The sequence below is a fragment of the Dipodomys spectabilis genome, unplaced genomic scaffold (assembly GCF_019054845.1).
Source record: "Dipodomys spectabilis isolate Male_0828 unplaced genomic scaffold, ASM1905484v1 ptg000115l, whole genome shotgun sequence".
Taxonomy (NCBI): Eukaryota; Metazoa; Chordata; class Mammalia; order Rodentia; family Heteromyidae; genus Dipodomys; species Dipodomys spectabilis.
Window position 1 is genome coordinate 16,508,317 of NW_024870792.1, and position 18,801 is coordinate 16,527,117.

The 18,801-nt window shown below is 38.9% G+C and overlaps 1 protein-coding gene across 1 annotated transcript in view; it reads left to right on the forward strand.

Moving 5' to 3' along the window:
* Pde11a (phosphodiesterase 11A) overlaps positions 1-18,801 on the forward strand; it is a 338,087-nt gene that overhangs the window by 301,251 nt on the left and 18,035 nt on the right. Inside the window, exons 18-19 of the mRNA XM_042688315.1 lie at positions 330-404; positions 5,454-5,537. Coding sequence (XP_042544249.1) covers positions 330-404; positions 5,454-5,537 — 159 coding nt within the window. The remainder of the gene's footprint in view (positions 1-329; positions 405-5,453; positions 5,538-18,801) is intronic.

Sequence of the window (18,801 nt, forward strand, 5' to 3'; positions counted from 1 at the left end):
GACAGACAAATAAAAAATGATTACTACCATTTAATAAAAGAATATGATAACAAATGATATGATATGATTGAATTATTGTTTCATTTTTCTGTATAGAAACTTTTTGTGGATTATCCATTGGCATGCACCTAAAAGTACATTGCACAGGTTCCCATTAAAAGGAAATCAGTTTCATTGATTAAATTCTGCAACACAAAAGGTTAATATACTCCCTTATCAGCTTTTTAAATGACTGTGGGTGTTGAAGATAACTGCCATATAATAAGCCAGAACTAACTTCCAAGTCTCATGATGAACCACACATAAGTTAAAATATTTCTGTCTTTCAGGTGGCTGAACTTGTGACTAGTGAGTTCTTCGAACAAGGAGATCGAGAAAGATCAGAACTTAAACTCACTCCTTCAGTATGTCATGCTGTCATTATCATGTATTTACCTTTCTAAATGATATTTCCAAAAATAACTCCAAATCACAACTCAAAATTGGAAAAGCTTGAGAAAGGATTTAAGAAAAGACTTTGAAAGCTTTAAACTTTAATTAAGCTTAAATGCCAAACATTCTTATGCCCAGGTTTCTGCCTAAAAGTGGTACGCTATGTAACAAGCATTTCCTGAGCACCCTCAATGGGGCAAACAAGTAGGCATGAAGGAAGAAGTGCCAAGTGGAACTTGACAGATCAGACCCAGAGTTAGCATTTCATACCTGCCTTTAAGTGATCCTCTGTCATGGACTTGGATTTTTGTCTTAAAGTTTAGAGCATTCAGAATCTCAAAAGCAAATCATTTCCAACCAATTTATTTGCAAAATGAAAAGTTTTACCTAACGAACTAGGTTTTGGTGCCAGAATGCTGGCTTCAACTTTTCAATTATTATTTGAGAATGAATCTTTTCTTTCTCTTTTTTCTGCTAGTCCTGGGGCTTGAACTCAGGGCCTAGGCTCTATCCTCGAACTTGTTCTGCTCAAGATTAATGCTCTACCACTTGAGCCACTACTCTACTTCCAGCTATTTTTTGGTAGTTTAGTGGAAATAAGCGTCTCACAGACTTTCCTGCTTGGGCTGGCTTAGAACCATGATCCTCAGAGCTCAGTCTCCTGAGTATCTAGGATTACAGGTGTAAGCCACCGGTGCCCAGCTGATTTCAACTATTCTTAACTAGTTACTTATCTAATAAAAGCCAGATTAAATAGACTGAAACGCATACCAGTCTTTGTTAGCAGTGTTACTAAATTTGGTTATAAAAATAAAGATATTAGCTGGGCGCTGGTGGCTCAAGCCTCGCTTCTCAGAATGCTGAGATCTGAGGATCATGGTTCAAAGCCAGCCCAGGCAGGAAAGTCCGTCAGACTCTTATCTCAAATTAACCACCAGAAAACTGGGAGTGGTGCTGTGGCTCATGTGGTAGGGCACTGGCCTTGAGCTGAAGACCACAGGGACAGAGCCCAAGCCCAGAGTTCAAGCCCCATGACTGAAGAAAAAAAAGAAAAGAAAAGATATTAGATTAGGATATATTCGGTTTATATGGAAAACCTAATATAACCCGAATTTCTCTCAGCTACATATCTACTTTTAAATAACAACTTTTTTTCTTCCTTTTAAAAGATGTTTCAGAGGCATATTCTGAAGGGTTTATAGTGAAGCAATACCACAGGTCATTTAATTAAATGAAAGAAAAGAGTAAATTGCTGGCATCAGTGAGCAGACAGGAGCAGCAGGGCAGAACTAAGGGCCTTTATCTGTAGTCTCAGGTAAGGTCTGTTCTGAAGACATAATGAAATTAATTTTGTGGTGGAAACAGCTCCAAATTCTCCTCTACATTCACAAAAGGCTACGTACCACAGCACACAATTGTCTCCCCCCAGGAGACAAGCCTTTCCAAAAGCTTCTAGAAGTGCATTCACCAAGAGTTGACATCCACCATGTCCACCTTCCCTTGACATTTAGGAAGAAAATTGTCCTGGAACTTCTCCCTCCCCTCCATATGTTATACAGTCCTAGAGGTTATCACAGTAACTTTTAGAGACAAAAGCTAATCTGGACCACAGACAGGATAATTCTAGAAGCAGTGAGTTAATAAAATGTGATTGAGTACCTCTGTGTACCAAGCATGGAACTAAGCACTGTTCCTCCAGAAATGAGAGAGGCATGATTTTCCCTGCCCTCTTAGATTTTGTCAACCAGCTGGGGAAGTGGGCAATAAGTAATCAGTAATAAATACCAGATGCAAAATGCTGCTAAGGGAAAGCACAATACTGTACCTACACTCATTTTTCTTAGGTCACACATTGATTAAGAAGTGACTAGTCCAAGACAAGCCTTACCATTATGGTCAAGCAATTTCAACAGGAATGTCAGGATATTGTCTGACATTCATGAAAAAGTCTTTTCAATGAATGGTCCAGGAACAGCTTGACTATTCCAGGCAAAAAGAATGAAGTGAGTGCCCTTCCACTCACTGTACTCCAAAACAAACAAACAAGCTGGATCACAGACATGTGTAATAGTAAAACCAATAAAATCTTTAAAGAAAATATACATAGACATCTTCAAGAGTTTGATTTGGCAATGATGTCTGAGATATTATACAGAAGCTACAAGAAGAAACAAAATTAGGAATGATCCAGAGATGCTAGTTCACAGGTGTTGAACTGGACTTCACCAAAACTAAATGAAACTTCATTGAAGCTAAAAACTTCTGTGCGTCAAAGGACACCACCAGGAAAGTAAAAAGATAATCTGCAAAAAGTGTGATTATTTACAAATTGTATATCACATAGTTACCTCATATTTAGAATATGAAAAGAACTACTGTAGCAAAAATATAAAGACAACTCAGTCTAAAAGATAGGCAAAGGATTTGAATAGATACATTTTCTAAGAAATACTAAAATGGCTAATATTCACATGAAGATGACCAAAATAATTAGATATCAGGAAAACGCAAATGGAAAACATACGGAAGTAGTATTTCACACCCACTGGGAGGACTATAATTAAAATGATAATCACAAAATGACAAATGTTGGTGTGGTTGTGAAGAAGTTAAATCTCTATAAATTGCTGGTGGGAATGTAAAATAGTGAAAGTGCTCTGAGAAGCAGCTTTGTAGTTATCCAAAATTTAAATATATGCTAGCCTACACCTGTAACCCTAGCTACCCAGGAGGCTGATCTGAGAACCATGGTTCAAAGCCAGCCCAGTCAGGAAAAGTCTATAAGACTCTTATATCCAATTAACCACCAGAAAACCAGAAGTAGGACTGTGACCCAAAGTGGTAGAGCCCTACCCTTGAGCAGAAGAGCTCAGAGACAGAGCCTAGACCCTGAGTTCAAGCCCCACAATTGAAAAAAAAATTAACATAAAATTCCCAAATGACCCAGGGCTCTATTTCTAAATATATCCCCCGTCTCCCCAAAATAAAAACATACATCCATACAAAAACTTGCACATGAATGGTCATAGAAGTGCTAATCAGAATAGCCAAAATGTGGAAACAATTCATATGTCTATGAATAAAACTTGGTATGTCTAATCAATGAAATATCACCATGAGGCAGAAAAAAAGTTAAATGAAGTTCTGATGCATGTTATATGAATGATCCTTGGAATTATTATACTAAGTGAAAGAATCCAGTCACAAGAGAGTACATATGTGATTTCTTTTTTATGAAACATGTAGGATAGGCAAATCCTTACAGAAGGTACATTAGTGGGGACTAAGATTAGATGATCAAGAGGAAATGAAGAGTTATTAGTATTGGCATGATTGCTTTTGGCGACAGTACTCAAGTTCTAAAATCATTTTTGGAATAGTTGTACAATTGGGACTAAAAGTCTGAATTTTTCAAGTATTTGTATCTAATACCCATCAGAAACAGTAAACAAACAAACAATAAATGCTTTAGATAGTAGAAAGAGCTGTAGAGAAAATGGAATAAAACCTTACAGTTTGAACATAGTTTAAATGTGTCCCTCAGGACTAAATATGTTGAAATTTTATCCCCATGGTAAGACATTCAGAGACTGGAAACTGAATCTGGTTATATTTAGAAGTGTAGGGTTTGGGGGAGATTGGGATTAGAGAAAGTCACTAGGGTGGAGCTCACTTCCCCATATCTGAGTCACAGTGGCTTCATCAGAAAGAGAGACAGCAAAAGGCACACATGTGGATGCCCTGTCTCTTGCCATGTGATAATTTATGCTACCTCAAGAATCGCAGCAAGGAGACCATGACAAACATAGAGCCATGAAGCTCCAGAACTATGAGCTAAATAAACTGATTTTTTTTTAAATTTCTCAGCCTCTGGTATTTTATTATAGTAATCTAAAACAGAATTGTATATGAATGTTTTTAGAGAACCAACATTCAGGTGAGTCACAAAAGCTACCACTTTCTCCGGCATATTTTGCAGTCTTCTCTGAATCCCAGTCTTCTTTCTGAATATTTCACATTTTATATTTAGCAATTTCTGCCCCACTACTTCAATCTTAAGAATTCATGCTTTTCCAACATCTCTGAACCAAAGAGATGGCTTGTATGTGCCTCCATAACCTGAAAGAATGCCAAATCATGTGGACACCACATTTTACCTAGAGGAAAGACACAGTCCTCCTCTGAGAGGATACAGTGAGATGAGATATAATTCAGTAGTGCTCTCTGCCAAACCAATAAGAGCACAGGCAGCTTCTTAGGCTCTGGCTTTATTCTTGAAGAACAAAGGGAGACATTCTTTCTGGCATAGAACTGACTTTGTATATTTTACTCCTCCGATTCCAATTGTTTCCCTTGCCAAGACTCCTAACAGAAATGCCATTCTTTTTATTCAAAAATATACCTAAATTATATCAAATTTTATAACATCATTAAAGGGGGCAGTGAAGAGATTGAATGCCTTCCACTTCTACCCATACATACATAGGAATTTGTTCATGACAGAATCTTATTGAAAGTTTTACATAATTACCAAACTAATGTTTCACCTTCAAAATATAATGTAAATGGTTTCTACTTTTTAATCTTGTATTATATTTAAGTAGTTGGTCAAAAGAATTTCAATTCAACTTATCAATTTATTTGTGTGATGCTCTTGGTCTCTACTTTTAAAAAAATGTTTTTAAGAACATTTTTCTATCTATCCTTTTCTGAACCACCCTCTCATTGTAAAAATAAAAGTCCTCTATTATTTTTGTGACAGTATAATATGTCCCCTTCCCTTGGATTCATACCTAGCTCCCAGGGTGTGCTATAAAGTTCAAATATATTCACTTACAAATCTGTTTTTAAGGGTGAAAATATTTGATTTTCCTCACAGATAAAGGAAAAGAAAATACATATATTGATGGTGATATGTGAAGTATTCAGTTGGTAGAAATTGGACCACTGTGACAGTGTTTGACAAAGGCCCTGTAAAATACTCCGGTGTAGTAAAGCAAAGCTCTCCTCCTCCATTCTAGGCTATTTTTGACCGGAACCGGAAAGATGAACTGCCTCGCTTGCAACTGGAGTGGATTGATAGCATCTGCATGCCCTTGTATCAGGTAATCTTGACTTGGGAAGCTCTGCCTGTCCTCACTGAGTCAGTAAAGAAAGCATGTGTCAAGCACTTTCAGAAGCATTGGTTTGAGGAGACTCTTTCAGGATATGTACTTTGAAATTTGTCTTTTCTCAAATTTCTGACCTAAGAGTTGGTCCTAGGGAGCTGCAGGCCTGAGACCTCTACCATCTTCTCCATGAGCCTCATCGTCCTCTTCTGTAAACCAAGGATAATAATATTTTATTTCAGTATTTCCCAGGCTGTGTCCCTTGGATCACAGTATGTAGGCATTGTCTAATAGCTAGCTATCTCTTCAAAACCAGCCAGCAAGCCTAGTAACAAAGGAAATCCCATTCTCCTTAAAATGTTGCATGCTTAGAGAAGAAGTAGGCAGGGAAGAAACATGTTTAACCTTGCTTAACTTTCAGTTTTTCAAATATATTTGACCATGGAATTGTTTTTCTTTTTCTTTTTTTAACCACTTTTTCTTTCACTTTTATTAATGTCATGAGAGACATGGGGTTTCCATGAAACGTGGTTTTCTGCTCTGACCCCTTGATCTGGACCACCCAACTTTAGGAAGCACCTTCCATGTAATTCTGCCTCTCTTTGAGAAGCATGTGGGAGAGTTCTCCCCACCAGTGACTTCTAAGTGAGCTGCACTAATGATTTCTGCATACCAGGCTGCCTGGTGTGCAAACCTGCTCCTGGCAAGGAGACCCAGGTCGGCTTTGAATGGCTCAGACATCACTTTTTGAGTACCAGTGAGGACTGGCATCCGTTAAACACTAACAGTTTTGTGTACATTGGTTTTTACTTCCACTGCTAAGCATTTGCTTTCATCTGTAAAACCTGGCAAGTTCTTTACCCCCAACCTAGCTCAATCAGACTGAGCCACATTTCTAACTTCAAAGCAAGAAACATGCAGGGAAAGCAAACCTCTTTAGTTTCTCACTCTGTGGAACTCCATTAAAAACCCAGTATTGTTTTTTAAGGACCCCATGACCATTAAATCTCAAACTTAGCTGCCACATTATTTTCAGTACTTTTAGGAACTGCTGAGCCTTGTCACAGTACCCTGAAAACAAACAAATTAGAACACTGTCTTAAAAGATGGAAATGTAAGTTTTATTAACAATTAATAACAAAAACTCATTTTTGTTTTCTGTGACCCATTAAATGCCTGCCAGCATTGTTTTTACCAGATAGAGCTTTCAAAGAAGTTAAAATCAATTAGTTTAGTTACAAATGATCACAATGTTCCTTTATAATAATGAAAGGGGGAGGGATGAAAATGATGTGTACTTTATTAATCAAGGGGATCCTCAACCTTCATTCCATCTTGTCTGCTCCTTCCATCATGGATGTTACTGCAGTAGTTGGCCCCATGTGTGAAGACCATAGCTTCTAGATCAGGTATCTCTTCCTTTGCTCAATTGATTTTGGCTGCCCAGGGGAAATTTTGTTTTAATGTTACTCAGTTTCCTGGGCATACTTAAGACAATAAATGAGATTTATCATTTTTTTTTTACCAATAGTAAAACTTAGGAGGTTGAAGACATGTATTATGTGGTTGTTTAATATGGGGTACTACTTTGCAAAGCTACTTTGAAATGACCCAGAAATATACATAGTCTTCCCACAGGGTTACTTACAGTAAGTGCTAAGAAAAAGCCTCATAAGCTTTTGCATGTTAATCTGTTGCATTGCTGACTCAATGAGCAATTATTGTAATTACCATGTACCTCCTATTAAATACTTTAAAATCTTTGGGTGAAAAGGAAGTTAAGCGGGGAACCATTGGCTCATGCTGTAATCATAGCTACTCAGGAGACTAAGGTCTGAGGATCGCAGTTCAAAGCTAGCCTTTGCAGGAAAATCTGTGAGACTCTTATCTCCAATAAACTACTTAAAAAAAAAAAAAAACCAGCAGGAAATACAGCTGTGTCTCAAGTGGTAAAGCTCTAGCCTTGAGCAAAAGAAGCTCAGAGACAGCACCCCAGCCCTGAACTCAAGCATCAAACCTAAGCACCAAAAAAAAAAGGAAGTTAATTTAAACTGAAAATTTTATCTTCATAGATGTAGGGAATAAGTATTATTACTACATCATCCTGACTTTTCCACATCCGTTTTACTTTACTGTTCATCTGAGAGGTTTTATATCTATCTATCTATCTATCTATCTATCTATCTATCTATCTATCTATCTATATATATATATATATATCTTTACCAGCAAGAAAGGAACATATACAAAGTTAAATAATACATCAGAATTGGGTTCTGGGCATCCATAACCTTTGTTCTGGGGCAAAGGATCCCAGCTTCAGCTTCTTACCATTCATGGAAATTTCTCCCTGCCTTTTTCGCTCTTGGAAGAGAATGCCACTCTAAAGGGGAATATGGAAACAGCTGTTTACAAAAGTTCATAGTGTAGTTCTTTAACAGAGGACTAAAATCTTGCTGTTTTAAAATTCTTTATCACCACTATTTTTATTTACTTTCACAATTTTATTTGTACATTTTTTCCTTTTTTATTTTTTAATATTATAAAAGTGATTTACAGGGAGGCTGCAATTACATAAGTCAGGTAATGGGTACATTTCTTTTTGAACACTGTCACTTCTTCCCTCATTTTCTCCCTGTACATTTTTTTTTAATCAAGATTTGAAATCAACTTTCAAAAGTGCTTTCAGGGCTGGGAAGGTGGCTCAGTGGTAGAGTGCTTGCCTTCCATGCATGAGGCCCTGGGTTCGATTCCTCAGCACCACATAAGCAGAAAAAGCTAGACGTGGTGCTTGGCTTAAGTGATAGAGTGCTAGTCTTGAGCTGAAGAGCTGAGGGACAGAGCCCAGGCAGAGTTCAGGCCCCACGACCAACAACAACAACAACAAGTACTTTCAAACTGAAGGTGTGGTTAGTCTAAGTAACCTCTGTGAGGGTTCCTACTGTGTTCCATCTCATGCAATGGAGGTTTCCTCATGATTTTGCTGGATAACATCACATTAATTGTTGGTGCTCCTGAAATGGAATCAGTCACTGGGTAGTGAGAAGACAAATTCTAAAAGAAATGACAAGCGAGGAAAGTCATTGATATGACACTGGTACTAAAACAGCATAGCTGAAACAACTCAGATGCTTCTCAAAGACCAGCGTGAGGTTTGATGGAAGAGCAACAGCCAGGAGTCGAGAGATGGAAAGCAAAAAGAAGGAATGCAGGTGGCAGAATCCTTGCTGTGAATGGACTGATACGATATGCTCTGAAATTCAGAGCCCAAGAACCCATCAAGGCCTTCTTAGGTAGACTGGGGACCAAGGCAAAGGGCACAGAAGAGGGCATCAAAGACAAAGCCCTCTCTAGTGGCCAAAGCCTCAGTCCCACATCAAGGTTGTAGGTATAGATAGGAAGAAATTTTGTGTAGAGCATAAGCAAATAGATTTTCATGGAGATAGGCCATCCTGCAAGTGGAACAGCATGGAACAGATGAATCTAGAGAAGTTAGAGGCAGCTACAGGGTTATAGGGTTCAAGGACAGGAAAAAATTGGGAGTTGAGGAGGAGAAGGTATACATGTGGCTAAGTTGAAGATGTGAATATGGCTTTAGTACAGTATTTTTACTTCATTGACTTTCACTGGATAGTTTGGTTTTACTTTGTGATTTTAAATGGTTGTACTTGTCAAATACCCTAATAGATCAGGCTATGCTTATGTTTCTGGGAGCTCAGTTTCATCTTTGTTCCAAGCAAAGGATAGAGTAGCAAAGCAACTACTCTTAACTACCTGAAGGCCCGTTATCTCTATTTCCAGGTGGGAACGCACACTTATTCACTGCATTGAAAATCAAAACTATATGTGAGAGGCTTCAATTTCTAGTCAGTTTCTGACTGTGTTAGGGAAAAGCAATGTGGAACTCCCAAAATAATCTATCTATTTATAAGGAAGTTACAGGAGTCATCAAGTAATTGATTGAAAGGGACTGACAGAAAATACATGAAAACATATAGGGCTAAGGTATAAGTCAGCATGTAGTGCCTACCTGGTGTATCTGTCCTGGGTTTAATTCTTAGTAATAACTAGGCAATCAGTAACACCAAAAGTGGTGGTGGCCCTGTTCACCTCATGTATTGTAAACATATCTCTAGTGGAGAATAAGAACATGTGGCCGAGGCATTGCTTAGTGCTTGCTGCATGCCAGGTGGGGAGGGCATGCCAAAGACCTGCCCAGTTCCATGAACGCTTACTTACATATGCAAGTAGGTAGTTTTGCAGGGCTTATTCATCTTTGTAATCTTTAAACTTTTCTGAAACAGAGAGAGGAGGGAAAGAAAACGTGAAGGAAAGATGGGGGAAAGAAAGGAGGGAGGGAGAAGTCATGATTTATCTGTGACAGCATTTTAATCAGGGAGCATATAGGAAGCTGAGAGTGGGCAGGGAGCTATTCAAGCATGGGCCCCAAGAGAGACTAAAGCCCTGGTTAGTTAGCTCGGTCCTAGCAGGGTATCTCCTAGGAACACATTGACATCTGATTCCAGAGCTTTCTGCTGTCTTTGCACCCTGCTGAGGAGCCATTAGCCTGCTGCTCAACATCTTTGGAAGAAAAAAAAAGTAAGAAAGAAGAAGAAAAAAGACAACATCAAACTTAGAAGCCATTGCTGTAGAGCCTTAGGGATAAACAGAAACCCCAATGTCACTGGATCATTCCGAGCTTCTCTTTGCAGGAGCAAACAGTTTTTGCCCCTTATTTTCATTCTCAATTGAAATCTCAGTGTACATAGAATGTCAATGATGCACAGACGCATTATAAATCTGCTTTTAAAGATTGAGAGATTTTGTTTTTTATTATGAACATTTTTATTATAATCAAAATGTCAGCTTATCCCAAACTGGCTTTTGATTTGGGGGCAGACCTTCTTGAAGAGAAAGCAAAAGGGCTAAACCTGAGCAGCATCTAGGCAGAATAATACTCCCACCATTAAGAGGGGATGTTTATAGTAAAAATAGGTGCTTCTCTATAAAAATTGTGTAAGTTAGCCTGGCACTGGTGGCTCACACCTGTAATCCTAGCTATTCAGGAGGCTGAGATCTGAGGATCACAGTTCAAAGCCAGCCCGGGCAGGAAAGTCATGAGACTCTTATCTCCAATAAGCCACTCAAAAAACCAGAAGTGGTGCTGTAGCTCCAGTGGTAGAGCGCTCACCTTGAGCTGAAGAGCACAGGGACAGCGCCTAAGCCCAGAGTTCAAGCCCCATGACCAACCAAAAAAAAAAAAATCTTGTAAGTTTTCTGCAACCAACGAGGCAGAACAAACTGATGTTTTTTCCATCCCCAGTTGTAATGTTCATTTTGGCAAAAATCCATTCCTCTTGATTCAGTGATTAACATGTTCTCTGAGAAAGGCAAGTCATCTCTAAATTACACATGAAACTATATTCCAACTAGTTAGAAACTGATAAACTGCAAAAAAAAAAAGGATATGAAGCCTAATACAGTACAATGTCTCTGGATACTGATAAAAGTACTGTAAAGCTACTTGCAATGTTTCCTTATGCTCTATGGCTCATGTCTGGATTACAAAAAAAGAATAACTAATGAGCTACACAATGAATAGTTACAGCATAAAATCATCTGCTTTCAAATAGACTACAGGAGTAGAATGTGGATAGAAAGAAGAAAAACCTCATTGGCTATTTTCCAGGAGGGAGGCAGAGAGGGGAGGAAGGAGGGAGGGAAGGAAAAGTGGAGGGAGGGAGGGAGGGAGGAAGGGAGGAAGGAAGGAAGGAAGAAAGGAAGGAAGGAAGGAAGGAAGGAAGGAAGGAAGGAAGGAAGGAAGGAAGGAAGGGAAAAGAAAGGAAAGGAAAGGAAGGAAAGGAAAGGAAAGGAAAGGAAAGGAAGGAACTGTCTGACCATGGGTATGGATATGAACATCTTGTGCAGTCATGGTCACTAGTTCTGGCTGCTGAAGTCTGTGGTCCCTGTAAAAGACTTTTGGAAAGCCCACCCCACTTGCACCTGCTTCCTGGTCAGTTGTAATCAACTGCTTCCTTTAGCAATTGCCTAGTTCCCCCGGTTTTCCCACAGACTTCTTGCTACTTTCTCATCCCTACACAACTTCCTAAGCTTTTCCTAACATGCTGCTAGATAGTGCTGACTTGCTTTAGGAAAATCCTGTCATTTTCCTGAATTAGGCTTGAGATTCAAGAGACAAGCGCTTTCCTCACCCTCAAGGAACATGGAGGCAGGCTGCTTACTTCTGACCTTCCCTCTTTCACCCCTCTGTTGTCTCTCTCCCCTCTCTTCTCCTTTCATCTCTCTCCTTCCCCCTTCCCTAATACCACAGTGGAAAATTTCTAAGTTTCCTTTTACTGGGAACTGTCCTTATATAGATGGTCACCTCTAAGCATTTCTAGCAAGAGCTCATTGTAAGCTGGATGTTCTGATTTAGCCAGGCCTGCTTCCTTGCAAGTAGAGGAGAAATCTGGAATTTAGAAATCCCACTTCACCACACAAAAAACTGACATGCAGGGTCTTGTCTTCCAAAGTTGAATGATGAGCTGATGTGTGACTGTTTCTAGCAGGAATCCACCATTTGCCTGAAGGAAGGAAACCAGCCGAGTTGATATTGATATGTGGCAAGTCACAGGCACCATGACGGGAACAGAATGAAAAATGCATTGCTTTCTTATTTTCAAAGTATCATTCTTGTCATGCATATTCTACCTGAAACTGAGTGCTTACCTCCAAAATAGGCTATGCACTACTAAATCAAACAGGAAGAGAAACATAAACGTTCAAAAAGGTCAGTTTTAGATAATTTTCAGGCCCCTCCACTATGGATATCTTCTAAACTTTTAAAATGATCATTCTTGTGAGAGAGAGGGCAGGAAGACTGGACTGGTCATGGCGTCTCCATGCCTTAAAACTTCAGGCTGCCACTGCCGTGCGTTAGATGCTTCCAGGTAACTCTGTGTGGCATTAAGGGCCTCTCATTCCATTCAGATCCCTCCTCACACCTTGTAAGCCTCACCTCTTGTCACTTCCCGCTTACCTAGACATCCAAAGCACAGGACTCACTAAACCATTTGTCCATCTTTCTTGGCTTTGCCTCTGCCTCCCTCCCTCCCTCTCCACTCTGCTCAAACTGTCACATGTCATCAGTATTCTGTGGCACTCTCTCCATCTCTCCATAGTCACTATCTTCCTGTCTGTCTCTCTTCCCTACAAGACGGGTTTCTGGGGAGTATCTTACTGCTGGCACCCCATAGAGTGCCTCTCACATTACAGCAACTCAGTAAATGTTTGCTGAACAAATGAATGATGAGATGAAAAGTCAATGCTGGGATTCAGTACCACGGATTCATTATAAGTAGTGCAATGTATGAAGAAAGGTTTAATGCCATTTTAAGTTATCACCTATAAATATAAAAACCCTTTCACTACAGTATGAACTGTTATATGCCTGCCCATAACCTAAAGTATATGGCCTATGATATCTTTTTAGCAAGTGGTTTAGTCCTCATCTTGGTTGAATTGGCTCTTAATTCTACTATAAAGGGCCAGTTTATAGCCATGAATTTTTCAGAGCTTTGACTATTTTTAGCTGGGAAATACATTAAATTTCTCTTATCCAGCACTGCCAGAAAATGTAATATTGTAGTTATTTTAATTTTCAAGATAATAAGATCAAGCTGCCATATGTCATACATAGATCTGAAGAAATTATGTATATAATTATACAATTATATGTTGTATTCATGAGTTCAAGAAATTCTAATACAGTGTAATGCACTAAATTTATCAGGATTAAAATTCAAGGTTCCTTTGACTTAGAAGACTTTTGGGATTCTATAGTGCCTAAGAGTTATTAATAAAACCATCAAATACTAGAGTTGTCTGCAGGATGGAAGCTCACTAGTAAAAGCAGTGAAGTCATGTGACCTCCTCCCTCCTGCCTGACACTTGAGGGTAAAGGGTCTCATACCTTGGACTATACCTCAGAGTTCTCCCTGGGCAGCTGGTGTTTGGCTTTGTAGAGAAATTTTTACCGCCAAACATGAGCTTGAGTTGATAAAAACAAAACCAATTCTTTATACATATTCTTAGAAATAAAATACACTTTAATGTGCTTTATTTCATGCAACTCCTTCTTTTCTTTATACAAGAGTACTGATGTATTCTATCCATGTGTATCTTATCAGCCTAAAAATTGTCATCATGAATCTGCTTTAAAATCTTGGAATCTGGTGAAAAATGATGACATGGTTCCCTAATAAGGTTTTTTAAGATAGAATTTTAAGATAAGATCTACTTCTCTGTACCCAGCTGACCAACATAAATCACTTCCCATTTAAGAGTTTTCTGTTTTAAAACCATAAAGCTAAAAGTTACTCAGCTCCAAGTCCATACAAGGTTTGAAATCTTGTCTTTACTTAAGTTACTTTCCAGTTCCTTTACAGAGCACACTTGAAACACTGGTGTACCTCTTCTTCTTTTACTCCTCAAGAAAACAAGAGGGGAAAAGAAGTGAAGAGAGAGGAGAGGAAGAGAGGAGAAAGGAGGGGAAGAGAGGAAGAGGGAAAGAGAAGGAGAGACAGAAAGACTTCTAGTCAATTAGGAATGGCATAGGGAAGAGGAAGAAAAAGGAAAGAAGGAAAACTTCAGACTTTCTATTTTATAAGATGTAAATGAAAACCTCTCTTCACTTCATTTTTTTGTATTGTTAATGCCTCTCTAAAATTTTGTAATTTTATTTCCATTTAGAGGGACACTGTTGTTCGAGCTTATGGGAAATGAGGCGTGAGATAAACAGAAAGCGTTCTTATTATGCTATTGCCAAACAGAATCCTCTAAACTATTCCAAATGTTTCCTGAGATAATTCAAGAAGGCATTATTGGATCCTCAGCTATCACTACTCTTGTATTTAATTATCAGAGCTGCAGCCTTATAAACATTAAATAAATCACTCAAAGCACACTGCCTCCTCTAGTAAGTAGATGCTAAGCTACATTGCTATGTGCTCAAAGGCAGACTTCAAACCTCATCCAACAACTAACTCAGCAGCCACAAGTTGAGTCTAAAACAAAGCTAAAGACTTCTGTTTGGAACAAAGGCTTGAAAAAGAATATCAATATTAGAGACCTACAGATACCAGAACATCCTTATGCACACTTTCCAGAAAACAGAAATCTACTCAATAGATGATAAGAATTTGCCATTGGATGAGGTCTTACATTTTAAGGCTTACAAAGTGTTTTATATATACAATTTAATTATATATACAGTTTCTTTAATTCTGGGAAGGAAGAAATGACTTCATCATTGATCCCATATTGCCTCAGGGTCTGATTTCTACAAATAAGGAAACTAGAACACAAAGAAGCTAATGGACTTAGAAGTAGTCAGCCAAGGCAGGGCCAGTTTCTAAGGCATGTCCTCTAGGTCCAGCTGTGTTTTTCTCCACTAATCTGCCCTGAAGATATAGAAGTTGATTCTATCTTGTCCAACAGTGTTCTAGCTTCTTGAACCTACCATTTTCAAAATAAAACTCTAATTTTTTATAGAGTAAAGAATTCTAAGGAACAAACAAGCTAGTGGATTCCATATCACTGTAGACAATTTTCTCAAAATATTTTATGTCATGTTATCCTTGATATAAGGATAACAAAGTAGGTTGACATTACCAGTAAAAGGGTAGATTAGCTTTGCAAGTTAATCTCATCTTTTTGATGATCCCTTATTTTAAGAAAGGAATTTTTTATAAGATAACTTCCTTGGGCAATGAGAAGAGGCCTGAAGAACTTTGAGGAGCATGATAGAAAAGCCTAGATGCTAAAACAGACTGTTCTAGATTATTAGAATAGGTGTTAATGACTGTGCCTTTAAAGGGAATTGAGAAGAGTATGAAAACACATATCACCTTAGAGAATGCTTAACTGATCAGGAAAAACAGAAACCTCACATTCTACTACTCCAGTGAAGTCCCTTTTTTATACGTTTTTTATTTTAAAAATGGTGTACAGAGGGGTTACAGCTACATGAGTAAGGTAATGAGTACATTTCCTATCAAGCATTGTTGCCTCCTCTTTTGTTTTTCCCCTACCATCTCTTTCCTCCCCACCTCTCCAACTCCTCCCTCCCCCCCTCCCCCACAAGTTGTAAAGTTCGTTTTCAACATAGTGTCTTGTACATCTCATTGTTACAATGGGTCAACCTGAATCCCTATTTAAGCATGTTGTTTTTTCCCTTCTCCTCCCCAAATTAGGAAAGTGTATATACAAGATGCAGGGCACTGGAATCAAATACAGTGAAAACAGGGGTTATACCATGGGGGAAGAACATACAAAAGAAACAAGAAAAAAAATCACATAGTACATTATAAGTACGTTATAAAACAATAGCAAGAAAGAAAAAACCACTTTTGTCCCTGTCTTGGGGTTCATTTAGCTTAGCATCATCTTATATGGTCATATGTACGTAGCTTTTGACCTTTTCTGCTTGTCCTAGACATACACTAGTTATTGCAAATAAGGGAACCCACGGGACCTATGTTTCTTTGGGCCTGGCTTACTTCTCCAGTGAAGTCCCTTTGTACCACTGTCCACACAAAAACATTAGCTCAGACCTAAAATGGTATTTTTCTTTACTTTCTTAACATAAAGCTTATACCATGATTCTATGTTCCTATGTAGTTTTCAAATCACCCGTTGAGATGGCAGTCTAGTGGTCCAGTCAGTTGATTTGTCGTGATTTATTTAGTTGTTCTTTTCCTTCTAATAGAGAAAACTCTGAAATCAGCACCTTTGTTCAATGTTTTATGGACTTATCTAGTATTATCAGGTTTGATTTGAAATAATAAAGTTGTATTCCAAGATATAACTTTCAAGAAACAGAATGTAAATAGAGATAAAGTATCTCCAAATATTGGAAATTGGAAGGGAAGTAACATTTAGGAATATCTGGGGAGGGGAGAGCAAAGGAAGCCAGATAATCTGTCTTTCACTAGGAGCTCCTGAGAGATTCAGGACACAGAGGCAGGGACTGCCAGGAGTGTGTGTATCAACTGTGTGTATCAGGGTCTCAAGACCACTACAACAAAGCACTTCAATCTGGGCGGCTTGGAACAGCAGAAATGCATTTTTCTCCCAGTTATGAATTTCTGCTGAAGGTTCTGAGAGTGAGGTTACTCTAGTCTCTCCCCCATTTCCTGGTGTCTGTCTGCAATATGACACTCCTTGGCTTATAGGGGCGATATGCTCCAATCTCTGCAATGTCTTCACCCACTTCACAACAGAGACACCAACTATTAGACTTAGCATTTTCTCTCCTATTATTTTTGAGTTGTCAGGTTATAATTTTTCTCCTTTATCTTGGTCCCCTCTCTTAGTAAGGGGGGTCTCCTTACTGCCACTCTCTACTCACTGAACAATACCACCCTCCACCCCCCCACACACACAGACCAAGTAACTCTAGAGTTGTCTCCCTAAAGCAGATCTGATGTCCCTCACTCACCTACTCAGAATCCTTCAGCTCCTCTATCTCTATTACTGGAGATGATGTCTAAGTTGGCCAGTCTGACTCTTCCATTCTATTCTCCATTCCTGATCTCACCATAACTGTCGTCTGCCATTTGCACAACCACTGCATGGCTACTGTCCTATTCCTGTGCCCTTGCTCCTCTGGCCTTCTCTGCAGGCCTACCTTTCCCTCCTCTCAAGTCAATCCTACCCTTCCTTTGGGCACCACTCAACAGTCTTCTTGTAGATACTCTGGCCTTTGGGATTTGGTGTGGTTTCCTTGATTAGCATGTTGTAGGATTTGCATTCATTCTCTGTTGCCACAAAACTCATCATCCTAAACACTGCCATTCTTCTCCAGTGCCTCCTCTGGAGTCTCAGTATGTATGTCCTTATCTGATTGGGGTCCAGGAGCCTACCTCAGCAATCTTGGAACTCTGGGTTGACAGAAATGGGGGAAAAATGGCTTGCCCCGCTGCTGCCAGTAATAGCTCAGGTGAACTTAAAGTTGCTCAGCATCTGTGTATTCAGAGGACCTGGAAATAACCTACCTGCTTGAGTTGCTCTGTGACAGACTAGTTTTTCTGGAGGAAGTAGGGAAGTCAGCTTCCCATGAATTAGGAGGATTTCATCATCTAGAAAGCAAAGAGAAAATAACTCCAGGACTGTAAAATCACAGAAAAGGAAGAACTGTTCTCCAAGTCTGTGACTTAACAAATCACTGGCTGCAGTCTTAATGCTACAGATTACCAGAACAGCTGAAAATTCTAAAGAGGAAGGAAAAACAAACATAGACATCCCAAGAACAAATCACTAGGAAAGAGAAAAAAGTCCAAGATGAATGCTCAAAATAATAGATAAGACTTTTTCTAAGTGTCCTCTTTCAAATCTGACCTAAACCAAATGCTGCTTCTCTTCAGTGGGCTTTTTTAAGGTGATCACTGCTAGCTCACAGGTATGACTAAAAGTAGCTTCACTCTGTTATTTCTTAAAAGACTCTGGCCTTGCAAAGTGACTTCTTGAAGCAAACAAATTGATGCTGGGACATTTCAGCTTGCAGCAAGTCTGAACCAAGGAAAGCAAAATATTTAGAAGTCCTTTGAGAAAAGTGCATGCATATATTAAAACCTTTCAACATGTGGGGTTTTTATTGTTATTGCCATTAATATCATCTCTGAACTTCCATATCTCTGTTGGGAATTTGGATCAGAATAGCCAGCCTTCCCATCTCATCAATGTAGTATTTCTTGAGCATTTTGTGTGTGTTCACGACTCTGACAATGCGATTGTGTTTGTGTACAGATGTGTTTTACCAGTTTGTATACAGCTCGCACTGTGTACAAATGTCAGGGCCTTCATGAGGTTCCCTTAAGCAGAGGCAAACACACTGCTGTAATACTATAAGCTTTATTCTGAATAGACTGGCAGAAGAAAGCAAAATCCTAAAAGTTAGGATTTGAATGAAACTGGATTTATAACTCAAGACTTTTGATTTTCAGCTTAAGGTTTGTCCCAATATATTCTACCACTTATGTATAAAATTTGACATAATACTATTCTCAGAAGTTTTCACAGTGATTTGGAAGGGACCAAATCCCCATAAGGAGTGAAAAGATTTTAAATAAGCAGAAAGTCACTTCACCAGAGAGTTTCTTTGGAAGGACAGCATGGTGAACCAAGATGCCTCTAAGAAGAGGGAAATGGAATGAAAAGTCAGCAAACAAGGTAGAAAAGACAGCCCCAAGAGGCCCTGAGA